This window comes from Tachypleus tridentatus, chromosome 3, assembly GCF_004210375.1.
Source record: "Tachypleus tridentatus isolate NWPU-2018 chromosome 3, ASM421037v1, whole genome shotgun sequence".
Taxonomy (NCBI): Eukaryota; Metazoa; Arthropoda; class Merostomata; order Xiphosura; family Limulidae; genus Tachypleus; species Tachypleus tridentatus.
In genome coordinates, this window is record NC_134827.1 from 85,315,836 (window position 1) to 85,336,644 (window position 20,809).

A 20,809-nucleotide genomic window follows, 5' to 3' on the forward strand; every position below is an offset into this window, starting at 1 on the left:
AGCCGCGCATTTCTGAACTTGTCTCTGAAAGGCAACAGCAAAAGTCACATTGATTTGCAGTAAATATTCATTGAATTATGTTTTTGATTTTGTGTGAAATTCATGTTTTGTTAGTTTTGTTCTTTGAACACAGTGATATTGTGTACAACTGATGCATGGTTCATTTTGTGCACTAATAAAATAGCTACTTATGTTTTGAATTTGAAAAAAAAATCATATTTTATTTTTCCAATTACGAAGGGTTCAATAAATCCAAGTACTAAACTTTCGGGTTTCAGTACCTCCCAACAAGTTTAAGAACCACTGTACTAGACGTACACTCACTTTCATTATGCGTGGGTTACGAGTACGTTTTGTTTTTTTATAGTAAAGCCACATCGGGCTATCTGTTCTGTACACTGAAGGGAATCGAACCCTTGATTTGAGCGTTGTAAATCAGAAGATTTACCAATAGTGAATGAGGTTTAAACATAAATTGAGTTTTAGGAGGAATTTTGCTTTAAGAAACTCATTAGCTAAGTTTCTAATAAGGATCTTTGTGTTCGTGGATTCTTCACAACTGGAGTACGACTTTTTTACACGTCTCTTTTTGGATGGTCCTGCAACCCAAATTGTTCCATATTCCACTGTTTTAGATGCCATTAAATACAACGGGTATTCTAATCTTGCAAATTTTAAATCTCCCGTGCGAAGACTTTTTTCTTACTTGAAAACACGAATATTTTAAGTCTGAGAAAGGCCGTTTTCATAACTTTCCCAAAAGCGACCAATCTTCAGCGGCTTCACACTACCTACTAAACGACAAAAACGTTGATGTAGTTCTGATACGTCCCGTTCCACCGCAACCTCATATTGACTGTGTTTGCTATATGATTTAGTGTTTTAAGTATTCAAAAGTGCTTTAACATAACTTACTATGACCGTACAGTTTCCACCCTTTACCAAAATTTCATACTGCATTTAAGAGACGTGTTCTTAAACACGAGCAAATTAAAAAAAAAAAAAAACACTATACATTAAAACGAAGCTTTAGGGATGAAATCTCAAAAATAAAACATTTGCCTCTCAGAAATTTTAGTCAATCAACCAAAAACGTTTTTAATGTATTTTTTTAATCGCTGGTCGCAATTTGTTTTCTTGTTGTCTTTGGCAGTAACCTATACGAACACCCATATCCGATTAGTTACTAATTTAGCTTTACGATTACTGTATGTTAATTAGTCTATACCATACGTTTCGAACTGCTAATCTGCTGATTTCGTCAAGGAAGCCCTCGTAAGGACTGTTGTGGTTGTATATATTGGGATTTGATCCTAGGTTTTCCCTGAAATCCTAATACTATATATAACCAATCGACTTGGATACCTCAATATGAATCAACTAGCTTATTTTAATGTTTTATATTCAAGTTTTCTTGTGTCTACATTGCTTCCCAATTTCCTCTTATTAAGGTTTTTGTTTCTACAATGTATTGACGTTCATATTCATGTGTGGTGCTGTAAACATTACTTTTAATCTTGACTTCACCAAGCCTTCAGGTTTGTTTGGTGTTCAGTAATTCAGTCATGTCGTATTTCAGTTTTTGATTGTTCATCCTATGTTATTTGCATATTTTCTAAATGTTTTTTTTTTAAGACACACCTTTCACAAAGTAGAAAGATGTCTGGTTTTGTTTTTTGGAATTTCGCGCAAAGCTACACGAGGGCTATCTGTGCTAGCAGTCCCTAATTTAGCAGTGTAAGATTAGAGGGAAGGAAGCTAGTCATTACCATTCACCGCCAACTCTTGGGCTATTCTTTTACCAACGAATAATGGGATTGACCGTCACTGCGATGCCTGTAGTGGCCATAACACAAGATAATCCACTGTGTAGCCTCGCGTTTATCAACTAATGTATTCGGTTCGACAGGCATGGTAACCCTATGACTTGAGACATATAAAATGTTTTTTCGAAGATAAATATCCATAGAGTGAGATTAACAATTTGGAGATAAGAGACATAAAATTTTGAAGTATAAATGTCATGAATAGAAAAAGAGAAGTGACAAAATAGGGCGCTCAAAACAGACACGAAGGACAAGAAAGATCCATAACTTAACGTTTGATGAATTTATTTCCTACAATAAAATAGGCGTTCAAGATGCTGACGTACTTGTGGGTCAGCTAAATAATTTTACACCCTTCTAGCGGAGGAAATTTCTTACTCCCTAGTTATCTATTCTGAAAACAGCTAGGTGTCTCTTCAAATGTACGAAAAAAAAAGTCGCAGTTTAGAAATTTGTGTTAATAACGTTTCAACTTCAAAGAAAAATTAATTCTACAAATTATGACTGACCTAATTATGACCAGTATACACCCGAAAATTGCAATTGATTATGTATTATATATAAATACACTTGCCAAAGTAATACTGTTTGTGTCTCGGAACGGCTGGTATGGGTATTAACACTTTTACTAATAAAGCAGAGAACAACGTTTCGACTGTCATAGGTCATCTTAAGTGACCGTCTTAGGGACGAAAGTATAAACAGGTAACGGATTGTAGAGGGCGTTGATGTTAGGTTATTAATTAGTACAGGTATAGGTTTTTTGGTTTGGTTTTTGGAATTTCGCACAAAGCTACTCGAGGGCTATCTGTGCTATCCGTCCCTAATTTAGCAGTGTAAGACTAGAGGGCATGGCCTAGCGCGTTAAGGCGTGCGCTTCGTGATCTGAGGGTCGCGGGTTCGCGCCCGAGTCGCGCCAAACTTGCTCGCCCTCCCAGGCCCAAGTACAGGTATAAAGGTGTTTCTTTATATTGGTTTAATTTTGGTTTTAGTTGTTGTATAAGTAGGAATTCTTTAATTTTGCATTTGTTTGTTTTGTTTCCATACTTTATCTGGGTGTTTTCTATGGTTATGTTGTTTTTATTTGATTTGCAGTGTTCAAAAACATGTGAAGGTATTTTTTTTTGTTCTTCCATTTTTCTGCTTCTTTCTCCAATATAGAAGTCGTGGCAGTTTTTATGGCAATAATGGGATTGACCGTCACATTATAACGCACCCACGGCTGAAAGGGCGAGTATGTTTGGTGCGTGTTTGTCTTATAGCAAAGCTACATTGGGCTATCTGCTGAATCCACCGAGGGGAATCGAACCCCTGATTTTGGCGTTGTTTGTTGCGACGGGGATTCCAATCCGCGACCCTCAGATTACGAGTCGAACGCTTTAACCTACCGTGTTCGTCATCAAATTTTATACATATCCTATGCAACAGTTATATAAGTTGTGTTATTAATGTGTATATCTTCGGCACGTTTCACGTAACGTTACACATAATACATCATGCTGTTATTGTAATAACTAACAAACTTAATGTCTTTTTGTTGTATTATTTTATATATTTGGGTATTAAAAATGTGATTCTCTTTTTCTTTTTTTTCACGTGACTTTACTTCTGGCCACCCTCTCTCCAACCACCACATTCGTGAAAAAGAAAACAGTAGTTACATGAGCGTGTCGTTATACTCCAAATTCGGGTGAATTTTTGTGCAGGTGTGTGTGCTGTTACGAGTGTTTGTTTTAAGAAATAAACTTTGCCAGTTCATGGAAGAAGGAACCTTTAGTATATTCAATAAGATAAAACAAAGGGGAAGTTTTATGGACTTTAGGTAGCGCTTAAAATCGGGGTCAAATGTTCGTCGCGAAAGCAAACTCCTTTCCTTATGAAAGTAGTGTGGTGTGGTTTGTTGCTACTGGTCTTTAACTCTCTGTTACTGATCAAAGTAGTACTATTCTTTTTTACATAACCTCCTTTGCCACTCTTTGTAATCTCGATATTACCTTATCTCACTTAAATTTAGTCTAATTTCTAATTAGAGACGGCCCTGAAAGCGTAATGCCATCACTATTTTAATGTGTCGCGTGTGTGTGCGCGTAAATCAGTATTTTATTTAACACTTAGTCCTGAGTGATTGCCCCCAGCGATACAGCAGTATGTTTTCGGACTCACCTTGCTAAAAACTGAGTTTCATTACTCGTGTTGGGCAAAATTGCCAGTTGTGTAGATTTTTGTTTAATTCCAAATAACCAGTCAATCAACTTACTCGGGCCCGGCATGGCCAGGTGGTCATGGCGCTCGACTCGTAATCCGAGAGTCGCGAGTTCGAATCCCCGTCACACCAAACACGTTCGCCCTTGCATCCGTGGGGGCGTTATAATGTGATGATCAATCCCACTATTCGTTGGTTAAAAGAGTAGGCCAAGAGTTGGCAGTGGGTGGTGATGACTAGCTGCCTTACTTCTAGTCTTACACCGCTAAATTAGGGTCGGCTAGCGCAGATAGCCTTCGTGTAGCTTTGCCCGAAGTTAAAAAAACAAATCAAACATTCCTTAGATGCTAATTGCATTGATAGTTTTCTCTAGAAATGCTTAACACAGTAACTAGTTTTGACGTAAACTAAGAATCTCTTAACTGTCGCCCTCGTATTACCCCGTGGTTTGATACCTTTATAGTAGGTACACAACTGAGTTCAGTTTGAACCGGTTGGATATCGTCAGCATATTATTCCTTGTTTTACTTAAGTGTATTACAATGGAATTGGTTTTAAAAACTACTCGTATTTTGAGAAATTCGAAAGATTTTAGATTAAGGCTAGAAAGATAAGTATTAACCCACCTGCTAGAGGGCGTTAGCTACAATTCACCGATAATTTTGTGACACAATTGAGTAAGAGATTTAGCTGTGAAAGAGTGAGCACGTGCTTTTAGGACGCAATAATTCTCATTAAATGTCGAATTGATGTCACTTATTTATATCGAAGGAAGAAACTAACTTTCGCTTCAAATTGTTAATTAGGGTTAGTAACGCACAATAAGAATACCAGGTTATATTTTCCTCCTTCAGAATTTATCAATTTAAGCTAAATTTCCGTGAAAGAAATTGGATAATTGAAGAAAAAGGAAGGGTAGTTTTTCTATCCATATTTGATGCACTTTTGTATTAAAAGTTGAAGATAACATTGGATAGAGATTTTAGTGTGATTACCTTTGCTGGCTTTATTTCTCCCATTTATATTCATTAAAAAAACGCGTAATTTTAAAGCATTGGAATATTATTGACATTTTGAAAAAATAATTCGTATTGGAATGGAAAACTTTAATTTATAAATACAGAGTTTAGGTATCTACTTGAATTATATTTACATCAGTGTCACAAATTACCTGTGTAGTATATTTATCTGAAGTTCTGGTAGGGCCCAGCATGGCCAGGTGGTTGGAGCGCTCAACTCGTAATCTGAGGGTCGCGGGTTCGAATCCCTGTCATACCAAACATGTTCGCCCTTTCAGTCGTAGGGGTGTTATAAGCGACGGTCAATCCCACTATTCGTTGGTAAAAGAGTAGCCTATGAGTTGGCGGTGGGTGGTGATGTGTAACTGTCTTCCCTCTCGTCTTACACTGCTAAATTAGGAACGGCTAGCACAGATAGTCCACGTGTAGCTTTACGCGAAATTAAAAAAACAAATAAGTTCTGGTTGACGACCACTTTCAGTGGCACAGCAGCATGTCTGTGGAGTTGTAGCTCTAGAAACCGGGTTTCGATTCCCGTTGTAAATAGAGCATATATAGCCTATTATGTAGCTTTGTGCTTAGCTACAAACAAACAGCCTGACGACAAAATATTGTAGTTTCTTTATGATAAAATCGGTTAAAGACTGCGACGGTTGATTAAATTGAAAATTAAAAAATCAAAAAGTCTATGTTAAATAACGTGTTTTAATATTCTCAGCGTTTTGTACTGGGACACCCTTTCTTTTGTGGTTTTAAAGCTATTTATGTGGTACACTTCTGCCCCTTTGTTTTGTCTCTAATAAACTTAGTATTCCGAAAACTGTCTAATCTTGAAGTCTAAGTTCAAGGAAGTTCCATTTCTATCTACTCTTTGGTCAACGTGTATTATTGGGTTATACTGGTTTTAAATAATTCCATTCCTCAACAGTAAACCTAAACACAAGTTAACCAAAGGTAAGAAAGCCGTAACTATATAAACAGTGAAAAGTATCAAAGGTACCATTGGTGTGAACGTGCTTTGTAGTTACTATGGGGGTGGGGACAAAGACAACTCGCACACTGGACAGGTGAAATAAGGAAAGTATCGTTAGCCATTATTTAACTCTTCATATTGTATAGTCGCACAATATCAGATATAATAGTATATATATTTTTTCTAGTAGGGACTATACAGACCGTTCGCACCAACAATGTGTGTATATAATGCTTTTTCAGTCAAGTCATGTGTTGTGCAGTGAAAATGCCTTAACTTGTTACTATTATTGACGTTTGTTTGTTTGCAATTACTTTCTAAATTGTCGTAATTTTGTGTTTCCTACTAACCTTGTTTCGGAAACTGAAACTTGCATGATATTACGTGAATTGGAATATTTTGGTATGTAGGATGTTTCAAACGTCTGAAACCACAGGCAGTTCAACGATTTTTTTAAAAATGTATTGCACGTGCTGTCCTTGTAAATGAAAACAAATTTGGACTAACGGAAGAATTAACTCGGTCTTCTCATGTTTTGACAGCGCCATAATCAGTCATAACCTAAAATTAAGCAACAAATCGCCAGTGGTTCCGTACTTCTGGAACACCTTGTAATTATAATTAATTAAATTAATTTGATGGTTGTTTGGAGTTTTATGGCGCAAAACAACTAGGCTATCTGCCCCAATTAATTTGTTACTTATATCTGTCGCTTATCGTACAGTTTGAACGAGTTAGAACAATAAACTATTCTGCAAGATCGTTCTTGATTGGTCACTTGTAGAAGGCACGTGCACTTCAGGTTTTTCTTTACGTGACAATTGCCCCTCCCCCATCGCACTAAACATGCTCGCCCTTTCAGCCGTGGGAGCGTCATAAAGTTCGCTCAATCCTACTATTTTTGGTAAAAGAGTAGCCCAAGAGTTGGCGGTGGGTGGTGATGACTAGCTGCCTTTCCTCTAGTCTTACACTGCAAAATTACGGACGGCAAGCACAGATAGCCCTAGTGTTGCTTTGTACGAAATTCAAAACAAACGAACCCATTTGACCCCCTTTCGTTTTTAATATTTCAAGCACTGAATAGTTCTTAGTACACAAAATCCCATGTAAGTATATCTCGGATCATTCATGAACTTTCACTGTTACCTTACATATTGATCTAACAAATTGTGTCGTATTCCTACAAGTTGTACAAATTAATTTGCACTGAAGCGTTGCGTCATTAATGTAATTGTTTCTCCCCAAGCTGGCCTGAAGTGCTCGATTCGCAATCTGTGGGTCACGGGTTTGAATCCTGTCCCACCAAACATACTCGTCCCTTTAGCCGTGAGGGCGTTATAGTGGGATAGCCTGTCCCACTATTACTTTGTGGAAGAGTAGCCCAAGAGTTGGCGGTGGGTGGTAATGATTAGTTACCTTCCATCTAGTTTTACACTGCAAAATTAGGGACGGCTAGCGCAGATAATCCTCATGTAGCTTTGCACGAATTTCAAAACAAACCAATCTTCCTGAACAAAATTTGTATTTAAGTCATTGTAGGTCCGGCATGGCCAGGTGGTTAAGGCACTAGACTCGTAATCACGGGTTCGAATCCGTGCCACACCAAACATGTTCGCCCTTTCAGCCGTGGGAGCGTTATAATGTGACGTTCAATTCCACTATTGGTTGGTAAAAGAGTAGTCCAAGAGTTGGCGGTGGGTGGTGATCTGCGCTACCCATCCCTACTTTAGCGGTGAAAGACTAGAGGGAAGGCAGCTAGTCATCAACCCCCCCCTACGCCAACTCTTGACTACTCTTTTACCAACGAATAGTGGGATCGACCGTCACATTATAACGCCCCCACGGCTGGGAGGGCGAGCATGTTTGGTGCGACGGGGATTTGAACCCGGGACCCTCAGATTACGAGTAGAACGCCTTAACCCACCTGGTTATGCCGGGCCGAATGGTTGAGAAACGTTTGAAAAGTGTAGTTTTATTCAGTGATAGATATCTATAATATTTTATTTACAGATTCAGGATGGTTGAAGGCTGTAGAAAAATCATCAAATATGCTATGCTTATGGCCAACTTAATGATTTTGGTAAGTTACATTTTGAAAACTGGAAAACAGTAGCTTTTAAAATTGAGATATTATAATAGTTTCTATACTTTTTATTGTTAGCGGTATAGCGTTTACTTTCCACCATGCTTTCTTTTTGTGACGTTTTTCTTTACCATTGTAATAATAATTCTGTTATTTGTTGCTTATTTCCATCTAAAGATGTATCTTTCAAACCACCACGACAAAACTTACTTTCTTTAGGACCCTTACATTGTTTGTTCTGTATTGGAATAATTTACTACCAAAGGGTGGTTTAGTTGTTTATTTCAAAGATAAAAGTTATTTATTAAAAATAAATTAATTCTATTATTTCATGCATATTTTAACAACTGTCATTTTGTTTATACAGGGTGTCCGAGAAGTCTGGAACCACAGACACTTCAACGAATTTTATAGTGTGATCCATATGTTGTCATTCGAAATATGTCTATGCTGAGAGCAAGATTAACTTGACCTCTTGTAGCACCCCCACTTTTGCGTATTTGCCTTATATAGCAAATATAAATTATTAATTTCTGGGGGGCGCATGTCCCCAGACATTCCCGAGATAGAGCTACCTTTGTCAGCATCGAGCTGCTTTTAGCTTATACTTTTAAATCTACACGTCTAGCCGAGTACTCCCACTTTGTAACTCTTTCCTACTCCATTATCTGCACCCCACCTTTAGTGGCATAGCGGTATAAGTCCGCAGACATACCGCTAAAAATCGAGTTTCGATACCCATGGTGGGCAGAACACAGGTAGTTAGTTCACTGCAAAAAAAAACAAAAAACTTTTGACAGCGTCATATAGTCAGTTACGTATTTGAAATTAAGAAAAGATGTAAATTACCAATGGTTCTAGACTTTTGGGACACCCTATAGTATGTATTTTGTATACAGATATTTTGAAACTCGTAACAATTAAAGATCTCTTTATGATATTATTCTAGGAAAATAACATTCGTTTAAATGAATTTTTTTTCTTTTAGTAATTGTGAACGTAACATGATGACTTCACATGGTCTACTCTTCCTTTATTATTGATTCTAGACATTTCTCTAAACCAAATCACTTAATTTTATCCACTTGCAACGAGCCTAATCATATTCGATGAAACGTTTTAATTAAACGGATATTAAAGGACGACTGTCGTCGAAACAAGATGACTGTGCATTTTGTCCTCTTTAAACTGTGTTTTTTTCCTACCCAGACACCATAACCGAATGGTAGAAATGATACGTCGAAACATAGTCTTAAAAAAAAAAAGCAACTATTATCTAATCAATTCATTCGAAAAAAAATTAAGGTAAATTTCGTGTTGAGAAAGGCCTAAAATACACCCCTGCTGGGTCCATCAAACAAAACCCATTTTGATACGAAATTGAACTGCCGAAAGTATATGGGTTGTACTAAACCCTGGCAAAACTTGTAAGCTGTATAGTCACGGCATTTTCTATTTTTTCATAAATTTAGTAACTGATGACAAAAAAATGGTTCAGAACTAGCAAGGATGCGTGTGCACACCCATGGCAGACCCCAACCCTGATGCATTATTAATCAGCCACATGCTTTGCGGATAAAACAATGTATATGACAGATGGAAGCAGGTGGGGGTGAGAGGCAACAAGGGAACCACTAATCTTTCTGTACGTCGGTTTTGAGTTTTGACAAAAAAACTTCATCGTTTATTCATTTTCCAAAAAGTCGCGCATAACTCAAAGTCAAGTGCTAGAAACGTGGCATCAAAGTAAACGAACCAGCTTGTGCACATAAACGCTCAATCCAGGATTTAACTTTTGTTTGAATTGCAATCTGAAGTTTAACAGAAACATAAAAAATAAATATCCTGCTAGGCATGCAAAAGAGGTTGAGTACCATATTTTACAGATTGCGGAATTTCTACCTTTTGGTTAAAGCAAAGACCTAACTTCATTCATATAATGTTATACGTATATATATATATATAAATCACAGTCCCGGTAAGACAAACGATAAGGAAGTGATATTTTCCTAAAACCTCAGATAGAGAAAAACACGTTTCGTTGTACTTCTAGCAAAGAGAGTGATGTATCTTGTGGTAGTACTTATGCAGTCGGCGTCTTATTAAATACAGTTTCATATTGACACGTGCCAAAATATTCAAACCATAAACCAAAACACATTAACATAATTTTTTTAAAAATACGCTGGACATTTAAAAAAGGGGATTCTAGGGTACAAGCAAAAACGTGGGATTATAAAATGTATCCTTAAGACTGACAGACGGTGTATCCCCACCCCAGTATGGGTCCTACTTCCGCAGTCATTTCCAAAAAAAAGAACGCACACTGACACGTATATGTATTGTGCGTGTATTCACAGATGTGTACCTTACACTTACTTTCCAGCATAAACTTGTGTAATAATAGCTAGGAACTCCGATTTATTCGTAGTTGAACGTTGTATTCTTTTTCTTTACAGTTGGACATAAATTAAAATTTTGCTTCCGAGTTTCATAGGGAAAATAAACTATACTAGTGATAATCGAAACAATTCAAAGGCGCTGTTCTGAATATAACACTTTATTTTTTCTAGCTAGGTGACTTAATTGTTCATACTATTTCAACGTAATATTACGCTCAGTACAGTACTTTTTTATCAGTACAGTATTTTATATGAAAATGAATGTTAAAGTAATCTAAAATATAGAACAAAATGTATAAATTTTGGTCGAGACACGCGAGATAAAACTAAACCAAAAGACATCTCAGAATATTTTGAAATTTGATATTGGGGTACAGAGAACAGTAAGGTTTCAAACGTTTAGAAATTTATCTTGATGTTACGATTAGAGGAATGCACAGACATTGTTCGTATATTAATTTTGCATTTTTAGTATTGGCCTCTCTCTATATTTTTAATATGGTTCTAATTTCCTTTGGTTTAGCTACGAACCTATACATTCAACCATTGATAAATATGTTTCGAGTTGACGAATTCAGCCATCCATTTACATTCCGCATCTTTTACCTAAAAATGTTTGGGTTTCGTAATTAATATACGCCACTACCCCTCCCACTACAAAAAAAAATCGAGGTTTTTTTAGATTAATCGACGATATCCGTAAATAGTTTCTTGTTAAAAATTCTGTATGTGTGGTAAGCTGTGCAACCTCGCAAGCTGTGGTTAAATTATGCAGCTGTCATACCAGCTTTCAATGGGGATTAAAAAAACCAAAATCTTGAAGCGCAACACGTGCTCAATTACACACAGAAGAACTGAGGTAACGTACAAACACTTCATATCTGCAACAAAAATATATTGTTGTAAATAATATTAAAACCTTTTATTATTAAACTACCAACAGTAAAAACGCAAAAAATTAGTGTTTAAGAGTCTAGAGCTTTTACAACTAAAAAAAAAGACCACACTGTACATATGAATGCTTTCATTGTTTTTTTTTTTGAATGAAACAAGAGTTTAATGATCGTGGATAGTTGTAAGTAATGTATAAGAATTTAACCTGTATGGTACCTCATGGGCAATCAGAGCCAGAGCAAAGACTCCTGAAACTTCGGTAAAACCGACTTTAATTTTGAACAACAAACCAGATGAGCGGCAGCCAACCAACAGCACCCACCGCCAACTCTTTTTATCGTATTGAGTATTTTTTTATAACGCATCCACAGCTGAAGTCCGTAAGTTTTTTCAGTGTCTCGAACCTTGGGCCTTTCGATCTACAGTCCAACTTGTTAACTACTCAGCCATGCCTGACTCATTCTTCATTAAAAATACTCATTTAGTGATTAGACTCGGATTTCGAATTAGTTGAATTTACTTGTTGTTGTATACATGACATTAATTTTGTTTTGTGTTTTTAATCGTCAAGGTCGGAGGGATTATAGTGTTCGCCATAGGAGTATGGACGTTAGCAGACAGAGCATTTATGGAAAGTTTGCTAGGCAGTAACCTATACGTCAGTTCAGCAGCAATTCTTATTGCAAGTGGTGTAATAGTTATCATCGTTGCTTTCCTTGGATGCATGGGAGCCGTCAAAGAAATAAAATGTATGCTCTTGTCGGTAAGTTTTTCCTCCTATAATATTGATTTGTGGAAGGTAAGTTATTACTGTAGCAAACAAACAAACAAAAAAGTATTGATTTGGTTTCACGTGTGATTATTAAAATTTTCAATGGCAAGGTACCTATACGGTTAAGTACTTAAAAAGGTATCTTATTCTATAATAAATGAATACAAAATAAAATTAAAATATTTAGTGGTTAGAATGCATTTAAAGTTATCAACATTTTCGACCGTAATCTCAGAAGTATCTCGCGTAGGTCGATGAGCTGTGGATATTTAGACTGCTCAAAATCCTCACATTTAAACTAATAATGCAAAGTATTCTTCGTAAGTTTAATTATTAGTATTAACGTTAAAACTACTTTAATTATGGTAACAAATATAATGAAACTAATTTATGAAAAAGAGTACATCATTATTTATTTTAATTTCAGAGATTAAAGTATTCGTCAAAACCGAAATTGACACTTCGTCATTATTGTATACTTTTCAACGTGCTTATTATTGTTAAATATGATTATTGTAATAGTTTAACATTTCACCTATGTCAATGCACAAAGAAATTTTTTAAAGTGCAATGTTTAAGAATATACAAATATTTCACTCTACAAAATTTGAATTAAACATTAGAGCAGTAGTTGGTTGAGGTTAACAGTATCAGTTACAGTCGTATGAGTTTTTATTTTTTTATTCCCTAAACATTTTGACACTATAAACAAAGTTATTTATATAAAAAATATAACAACTTTGCAAAGATTATTCAGTCTTTTATCTGTTCTGGAACTGAATATTTTATATACGGCTCACGGAGAGCAAATTAATTTTGAGTTGAAATTATCATACTTCTCTTAATTAAGCTAGCTAGCTGTCTGTTCTTGGCTGGCCTCACGCCACTTACAAGCTGACTTTTTTTACCGACGAAGGTACTTAACGTCCTCGCAGAAATGCTAATTCCTGAAGTTAATTCACCGAAGTCCAATAGTTTGTGATGTTCGAAATCTAGAAACGTTCCTGGTCAAATATTCGTAGTTTCCGGATTAATAAGCGTTTATCACGATTATAGCTTCCGAAGTTTATAATAATTATACTGACTGTAGCGATACAACAGTATATTAAACTGTCTCCTCGCGTGTTGCGATTGCTACCTTTTATTATTCATCAGGCGAGATTCTCGAAATTCAGCTGGATATCACTAGTATTTTGCATACACACATAGTACGTTGTCGATTCTTTGGCTCGAGAATCTTCTACAAATTTAGAGAACAGATGAGACTTTCCCAAAACACGTTTAAGGATATACGTTACATGCATCTGTAAATGTACGAGGGCTGTTCAAAAAATACGCGGACTGACGTCATAAAACAAAATGTACTTTATGTAGAAGTTACAGGTCTGGGACCCCTTCAAAGTACTCTCCTCCCCAACGCATACACTTATCCCAACGGTGTTTCCACTTGTTGAAACAGTCCTGGTACGCTTCTTTTGTAATGTCCTCCAGCTCCTTCGTCGCATTTGCCTTAATCTCGGGAATCGTCTCACATCTTTTTCCTTTCAAGGGTCTTTTGAGTTTGGGGAACAAGAAAAAATCGCAAGGAGCAAGGTCAGGTGAGTAGGGGGGGGTGGGGTGGGGAAGAACAGTGATCGAGTGTTTGGCCAAAAACTCACGAGTTCTGAGGGCTGAATTTCGCAGCAACGCGGTGCATCTTCAATTTTTCGGTCAAAATCTCGTAACAAGATCCAACTGATATCCCACACTCTTCAGCAAGCTCCCTGACAGTCAGACGTCGATTTGCCCGCACCAGGGTGTTGATTTTGTCGACGTGTGGGTCGTCAGTTGACGTGGAAGGACGTCCAGGACGCTCATCATCTTCAATGGACTGTCGACCATCCTTAAAACGTTCATGCCACTTGAAATATGCCGTACGATTCATAGCAACATCACCGTAAGCCGTGTTAAGCATAGCAAAAGTTTCAGTCGCAGATTTTCCAAGTTTAACACAAAATTTCATACCAAGTCGTTGCTCCTTCAGGTCATTCATTCTGAAATCCGCCAAACGAAAAAAATCGCACTTCACTTAAAACCGCGTAGCTAATACACAAATGAAGATATCTGCAATCGGGAAATGGCGTCGTAATCAGCTGGTCTGTGCAAACCTAGCGACACCAAGCAGATTCCCCTGGAACCAACTGGAGCCGCGCAATTCAAACAGTCCGCGTATTTTTTGAACAGACCTCGTACACTAAACACAGATATTAATATAAATGTATAACATCAAATCCGTTACAACTTGAGGGATGATTATATAAATTTTTGAAGCAAATATACTCAGTTCTCAAAAACTAACAATCTAGCTCAAAGGTGTTTTAAAAATGACCAGTCACGCCAGTCAATTGAGGGCAACAATAAATGAATATTCCTTGCGATATTGGCTTTGGGCCATTCCCTATTTACTAAAGGTATAAAAATAAGTGGTTCAGCTTCTTCGTGAATTTCGCAATATTTTCTTAAGGTCAAACGAAAAAAAAGATGCTGCTTTTAGTGTTTTGGGCTTCGTATCATGAACGTGTAATATATAAGTGCAAAGGCTTTTACACTTAAAAATCCGTTACTTTTCCACACTGTTGTTTATGGTTGTAGAAGATGAAATAACTATTTAATGTGAAACATTCTTATCGAAATCAGTTCTCTACAAACTAACTGAGTAGAAACTCAATCAATATAAAAGAAAACTGAATAAAGAATGATTAGAACTCATTAAATCAACGGTTGAATATTTTTTAAGAAGTTGTTTTAGACATTAAAACTCTGTATGAAACGGTTTCTTCCCCTGTACAGCTTATCAACGCGCGAGTTAATATAGCTTGTTCGAATCCAAGTCGCACCAAACATGGTCGCTCTTTCAGCTGTGGGGGCGTTATAATTTGACGATTAATTCCATTATTCGTTGGTAAAAGAGTAGCCTACGAGTTGGCGGTGGGTGGTGATGACTAGCTGCCATCCCTCTAGTTTTACACTGCTAAATTAGAGACGGCTAGCGCAGATAGCCCTCTTGTAGCTTTGCGAGAAATTAAAAAACAAATAGCTTTGTTTTTGGATAGTAATCAATATTTATTTTAACGTTTTAATTGTAAGTGAATTATAATAGTTTGTTTTTAATTACGTGACTATATTTTTAACTGCAACTTTTGTGTTTCTTTTCAGTATTTCATCATTCTTTTCATGCTATTCATCGTGATGTTAGTGGGTGGAATCCTTGGTTATGTCTTCAGAAGTGAGGTAAAGAAAACCTTTAAGTTTACGGAATGTTTACAAACGTATCTAAGGTTCAATAAGCCTATAAGTTGATTTCTCACCACAGTGACTCTATGTTTGTATAATATTAAAATGACCCACTTGAAAGTGTTAATACCCATACTAGACGTTCCGAGATGCATTTTTAAAATGACCCTATTTTTTAGAGTTGATTCGTTTAGAGCTGTGTTCTCAGGAATAATTCCTTAGCTTTAGACCTAAACGAGGTACTACTTAAAGTCAGTTGCTGTTTATTTATACTATTTGCGCTGTGTCCGTCAAAAAGATTCGAACACAGAATTTTGGTGTTGTGAAAGTTCGTAACATCTCGGATTCGATTTTTTTTTGCGATGGGCACAACATGTGTCTTTGTTCTAAAACAAAACACATTTGCTGTTAAGTCACCTGAGGTGTCTCAACTACTTAAATTGATATAAAACACCTGTTGTTTATTCATATCCTCTTTAAATCCTATAGTTTGAAAAATTATACATAAATCACACGCTAGGACTAAAAATAGGTTTTTAAGGTGTTTCAATGTGTTAGTAAATACCTACGTATAGATTTGATGTCCGAGTTAGATTTCATAAAACAAACAAGTTTCTATTTTATTAATATCTGCTATTTCACCTCATTCTCTTGTCTCCTTCCCCTCGGTGTGTATTCCTGTATGTTGTGAGGGGACCTTCCAGGTAAGGGTTTGTTTTCTCATTTTACCTGCTCTGGGATCTAAACATCCACCCACGTGTTTGCCGTGCGTGGTGACCCGTGAAGGGGAGGAGAGGATCCTGTTGGTTGAAGGGTCCAACCCTAACACACCACTTTGGCCTTGAAATCCTGAAGATGGGCGGCCTTGGGTCAATCGACTAGTCCACTTGGGCTGGGGTCAACCAAGTACCAGTGTTGGATGTTCTTAACAGGTGTTGTGGACATTGTATCTGCTGGTGTTTGGGTATAGTGCTCACGAAACCCTGGCGTTGCTGCAGTGTCCTTGTTTGGCATCGTAGTGCGTCCCCTCGTAGGGCTCCATGGTGGGTGTGGTCAGTGGGCACCGAAATATTCCTTTTTTGTTATAGATCCTCCAAATAAAAACTTAAATAAAATAGTGGAAAACCAGTCCGTAGGTAAACGACCACGTCTTGAAGATTCTGAGTAGCAATCTTCAACACCTCTAACACCTGTTGTACCTCATTTTCTTATACTACATTCTCTTTCAGACAAACCTTTAGGGCAAATATCACCATTTTTCATTCGGAAGGGACTTGCTGGCTCTCCAAAGTTAGTAAAGAAGATATATTGATATATATTGCTCTAGTGATATATTGGTATAAACATCCATATCTCAACACAATGAACTCCTACTTCATTCATAGGCAGTTGGGGATATACCTACTGAGGTTACACCCATGCTACTTTGAATTCATCACGAGTAGTTATTGTTGAGAGGGATTTGAAGAAAATCCCCGAGTCAGAGATTCTCGCTGGTTTCTCCATCCAAGGAGTTTCTGCACTGAGGTGTATCTCCACTTGCAAACATGGAATTACGATACCGACCAATGTCATCATTCTGACATTTACATCACCACGTCCACCTGTCACCATTAAGACAGGTTATCTTAATTGCAGGGTACAGCTATACATTCCAAACCCTCTCGGATGTTTCCAGTGTTAGAGGTTCTGATCACAACCTTTCTCTTTTCAGTATTGGTTCTTCTACTTATTTTAATGCACCTAATCAGTCCTTTACTGCTATTGATCTCTCAATTTGCTCCTCTTCACACCATTCTCCCATTTTTCATGGAGGGTTGACAATAATCCACGAGTCAGTGATCACTTTCCTATAATTTTGAGATAGACTGGCTGTATTATACAAGCAGCTGTTCAATGTGTCCCTCGACACGTTTTTCACGGTATACTCGTCTGTGGTGGAATCCTACCTGCCACATGGCACGGAAGACTCAAAAATTGGCCTGGGATGCTTTTTGTGGGTATCCCACACTTTCATACTGCATTGCTTTCCAGCAGGCCCATGGTCGATGGGTAAGACGTCAAAGCCAGAAGGACTTTTGGATTAAGTTCACAACTAGCATATTTTCTCTCTCCAGTTCCAAAGTCATATGGAACAAAATCCAAAAGGTCAGTGGGCAATATAATTCTGTCCCCTCTCGATGTTGCTCTCTCACGCCCAGGAAATAGCTGATACCTGGAACATTGCCGCTAGTCTAGGTGAAAGCTTTTGCCGGGTATCTAGCACTTCTGCTTCTTCCTCCACCTTCTTAGCCATCAAGACTCGGGCAGAGCGATCACCTCTTTTCTTTCGAGGTTATGGTCTCTATTATAATCGTCCCTTTATACAGGTGGAACTCAAACTGGCCCTTCATTTATCTGGCAGTATATCAGTTGGACCTGGCTATATACACTACAAGATGCTACATCATCTATCTCCTGCTTCTCTTGCTATTCTTCTGATTGGTTTTAACCGGATCTGGCATGAAAATGTTTTTACTGATGCCTAGCACCAGGTTATTGTCCAATCTTTCTCTGAGGATCCCGATATTCCTTCAAACTACCGTCCAATTGCTTTGACGAGCTGTCTCTGTAAAACCTCAAAAGGATGGTTAATGCTCGTCTTGTTTGGCTCCTCGAATCAAACAACCTCCTCTCGCCCACTCATTGTAGGTTGCGACGACAGCGCTCCACCGTGGATCACCTGATTCAACTTGAAACGTCAATCAGAGAAGCCTTTCTCAAACGACACTATCTTGTATCAATATTCTTTGACATTGAGGAAGGCTTAAGATACAACATGGAGATATGGCATTTTGCGAGACCTCCAGAGATATGGGTTACGTGGTCGTTTGATCATTTTTATTAAATATTTTTAATGGACAGTCGATTACAAGTTCATGTGGGTTCGATACTTTCCCGTTTTTTCCTACAAGAACTTGGAGTCCCTCCGGGCTGTGTTTTGAGTGTCACACTTTTCAGTATATAGATTAATGCTATCACTGAACGACTTTCTCTTACTGTTGTAAACAGGCTCTATGTCGACGACTTTCACATCTTGTGTCAGTCGTCGAACATGAGGTATATTAAGCGGCAGCTAAAGGCTGTCCTCAATCGTTTACTAAAGTGGACCACAGCAAACGGCTTTAACTTCTCACTCTCTAAAACCGTTTGTCTGCACTTTTGCCGCCAGTGTAGTATTCACCCTGATCCTGAACTGATCATGAAGTTGTGCTACCTGTGGTCCCTGAGCCAAAGTTCTTGGGGCTTATCTTTGACCGTAAGCTGACCTTTATACCACACATCAAGCAGCTACGGGTCAAATGTACAAGAGCAATGAACATCCTCCGTGTTCTCTCTTCCGCTACTTGTGGAGCGGATCGATGTTCTATGTTAAAGATATATTGTGCTCTTATTCGATTAAAACTCGACTATGGATCACTGGTCTGTGGCTCTGCCAGAACCTCGGCCTTAAAGATGTTGGACGCCGTTCATCATCAAGGACTTCGGCTATGCACTTCCCCAGTTCAGAGCTAATACATAGAGTATCATGGACCTTCTTTGCACCTCATCCATTTGCAACTGTCTTTACTATATGCTTCAAAACTTCATTCCTTACCAAAGCATCCCACCTGGGGTTGTGTTTTCCTTCCTCGATGGGCGTACTTTTTTAGAACAGACAATCTGTCATTGCTCCTTTTGACCTTCGTTTCCAGGCGTAGTTGGATGTATTGGGTCTGTCCTTGGATAACATTGCTATATCCACTGGTCAGCCCATCCCATCATGGCTTCTTACAGTACCCAAATGTGACCTGTCATCTGAGAAAAGCAGACACTCCTGATTGGAAATACTGTCTGTTATTTGCTAAACATTTTTCGAACCATCCTTCCATTCCTATTTATACAGATGGTTCAAAATCAGTTGACTGTATGGGTTCTGCTATGGTTTGTTGTGGTTCGGTGGTTGCGCGCAGAATCCCCTCTACAGCTTGTGTGTTCACTGCTACGCCATTTCTCTGGCCCTGGATCGTTAGTTCGTACCCTGTTCTCGCCTATATTCAAAACCGTCTGGCCCATTTCTCTTTATCATCTACTTCTATCCAGTTTTTCTGGATACCGGGCTACGTTGGTATTCGCGGTAACGAGCTCGCTGACACCGCAGCTACATCTATCTGTTCTGGCACTACCACTGCTATGCCTGTTCCATACATGGACTATGGTCCTGTATTTAAGGCTCGGCTCCGTGCCAGTTGGCAGTCGACTCAGAGTGAGCAACGTGAAAACAAACTTTTCCAAATAAAACCCTATACTGGTCTTTGGCCATCTTGCTTCCGTAAGGATCGGAAGGAGGAAGTTGTTCTAACTAGACTACGCATTGGTTACAGTTTTTTAACTCATCGTTTTCTTTTATCTGGAGCTGATACAATGTGTTGTCTGTGTGACACTCGAACCACAGTAAGCTTCATTTTACTATCTTGTCGTCGTTTCGATTGTCAAGGACGCCACCATTTTAAGTATGTTCTGGCCCAAGGTTTATCCGTAATGTTAGTGTTATTAGTGACGATGACATTGTCGACCAAAGAAATGTTTTTAGTTTTTTTTAAAGGCCATTAATCTTTTTAATGCTATTTAAGGTTTTAAAGTTATACATTAGACCTTTTTTAATGTCCATCTAGTTCGATTTGAAATTAGAAAATGACCGTTACGTCAAATAACTCGGACTGGAAAGGCCAACTTCAGATGACTAATGCTCATTTTTTAACTTACTTTTAGTTTTCGTGGCGAGTTATAATAATTGCAATTATACTAGAGAAAGTCTTTTACAACTTGTATTACTGTAGTTTTTCTCTTATAGCTGTAGATTAGATGTAAACATTGATTTTAATGATATTTGTTTTTTAATTAAAAATTAAACTTTTGTTTTACCTGAATTTCTTTTTAATAATTTTAATTTTTTACCGGATATTTGACGCAGATAGCCTAGTTGCTTTGTGCCATAAAACACCAAACTAACCAATCAGTCTTGTCTCCTTTTTTGTATTCGTATTTTAGTATATGAAATCAATTTAACTCTGAATAGAAGTGCTTTCGTGAAAGTTATATTTCATACGTAACACTACTGTAAATAAGCTAGTTTGTTTTAAATACAGAGTATAAAAATACTGATGTATTTATGGTTTGCATACATTTTTTTTTACAAAATGTTTTTGCTGCAAGTTTTGTGCGTAAGGAACTAATTAAAAACAACAACAACAAAAACTCGAAGAAATAGTGAAATGGAACACTATGCTTGAATGGATTTAGTGATAGTAATAATTTTCACCAAACGTTTTATTGTTGCAAAAG

General features: G+C 37.5%; 1 protein-coding gene across 1 annotated transcript in view; it reads left to right on the top strand.

Annotated features, from left to right (window-relative positions):
- Nucleotides 1-20,809, top strand: part of LOC143247391 (CD151 antigen-like) — a 48,686-nt gene that overhangs the window by 21,405 nt on the left and 6,472 nt on the right. Inside the window, exons 2-4 of the mRNA XM_076495390.1 lie at nt 8,032-8,101; nt 11,972-12,163; nt 15,368-15,442. Of these exons, the coding sequence (XP_076351505.1) occupies nt 8,039-8,101; nt 11,972-12,163; nt 15,368-15,442 (330 nt within the window). The 5' untranslated portion in view covers nt 8,032-8,038. The remainder of the gene's footprint in view (nt 1-8,031; nt 8,102-11,971; nt 12,164-15,367; nt 15,443-20,809) is intronic.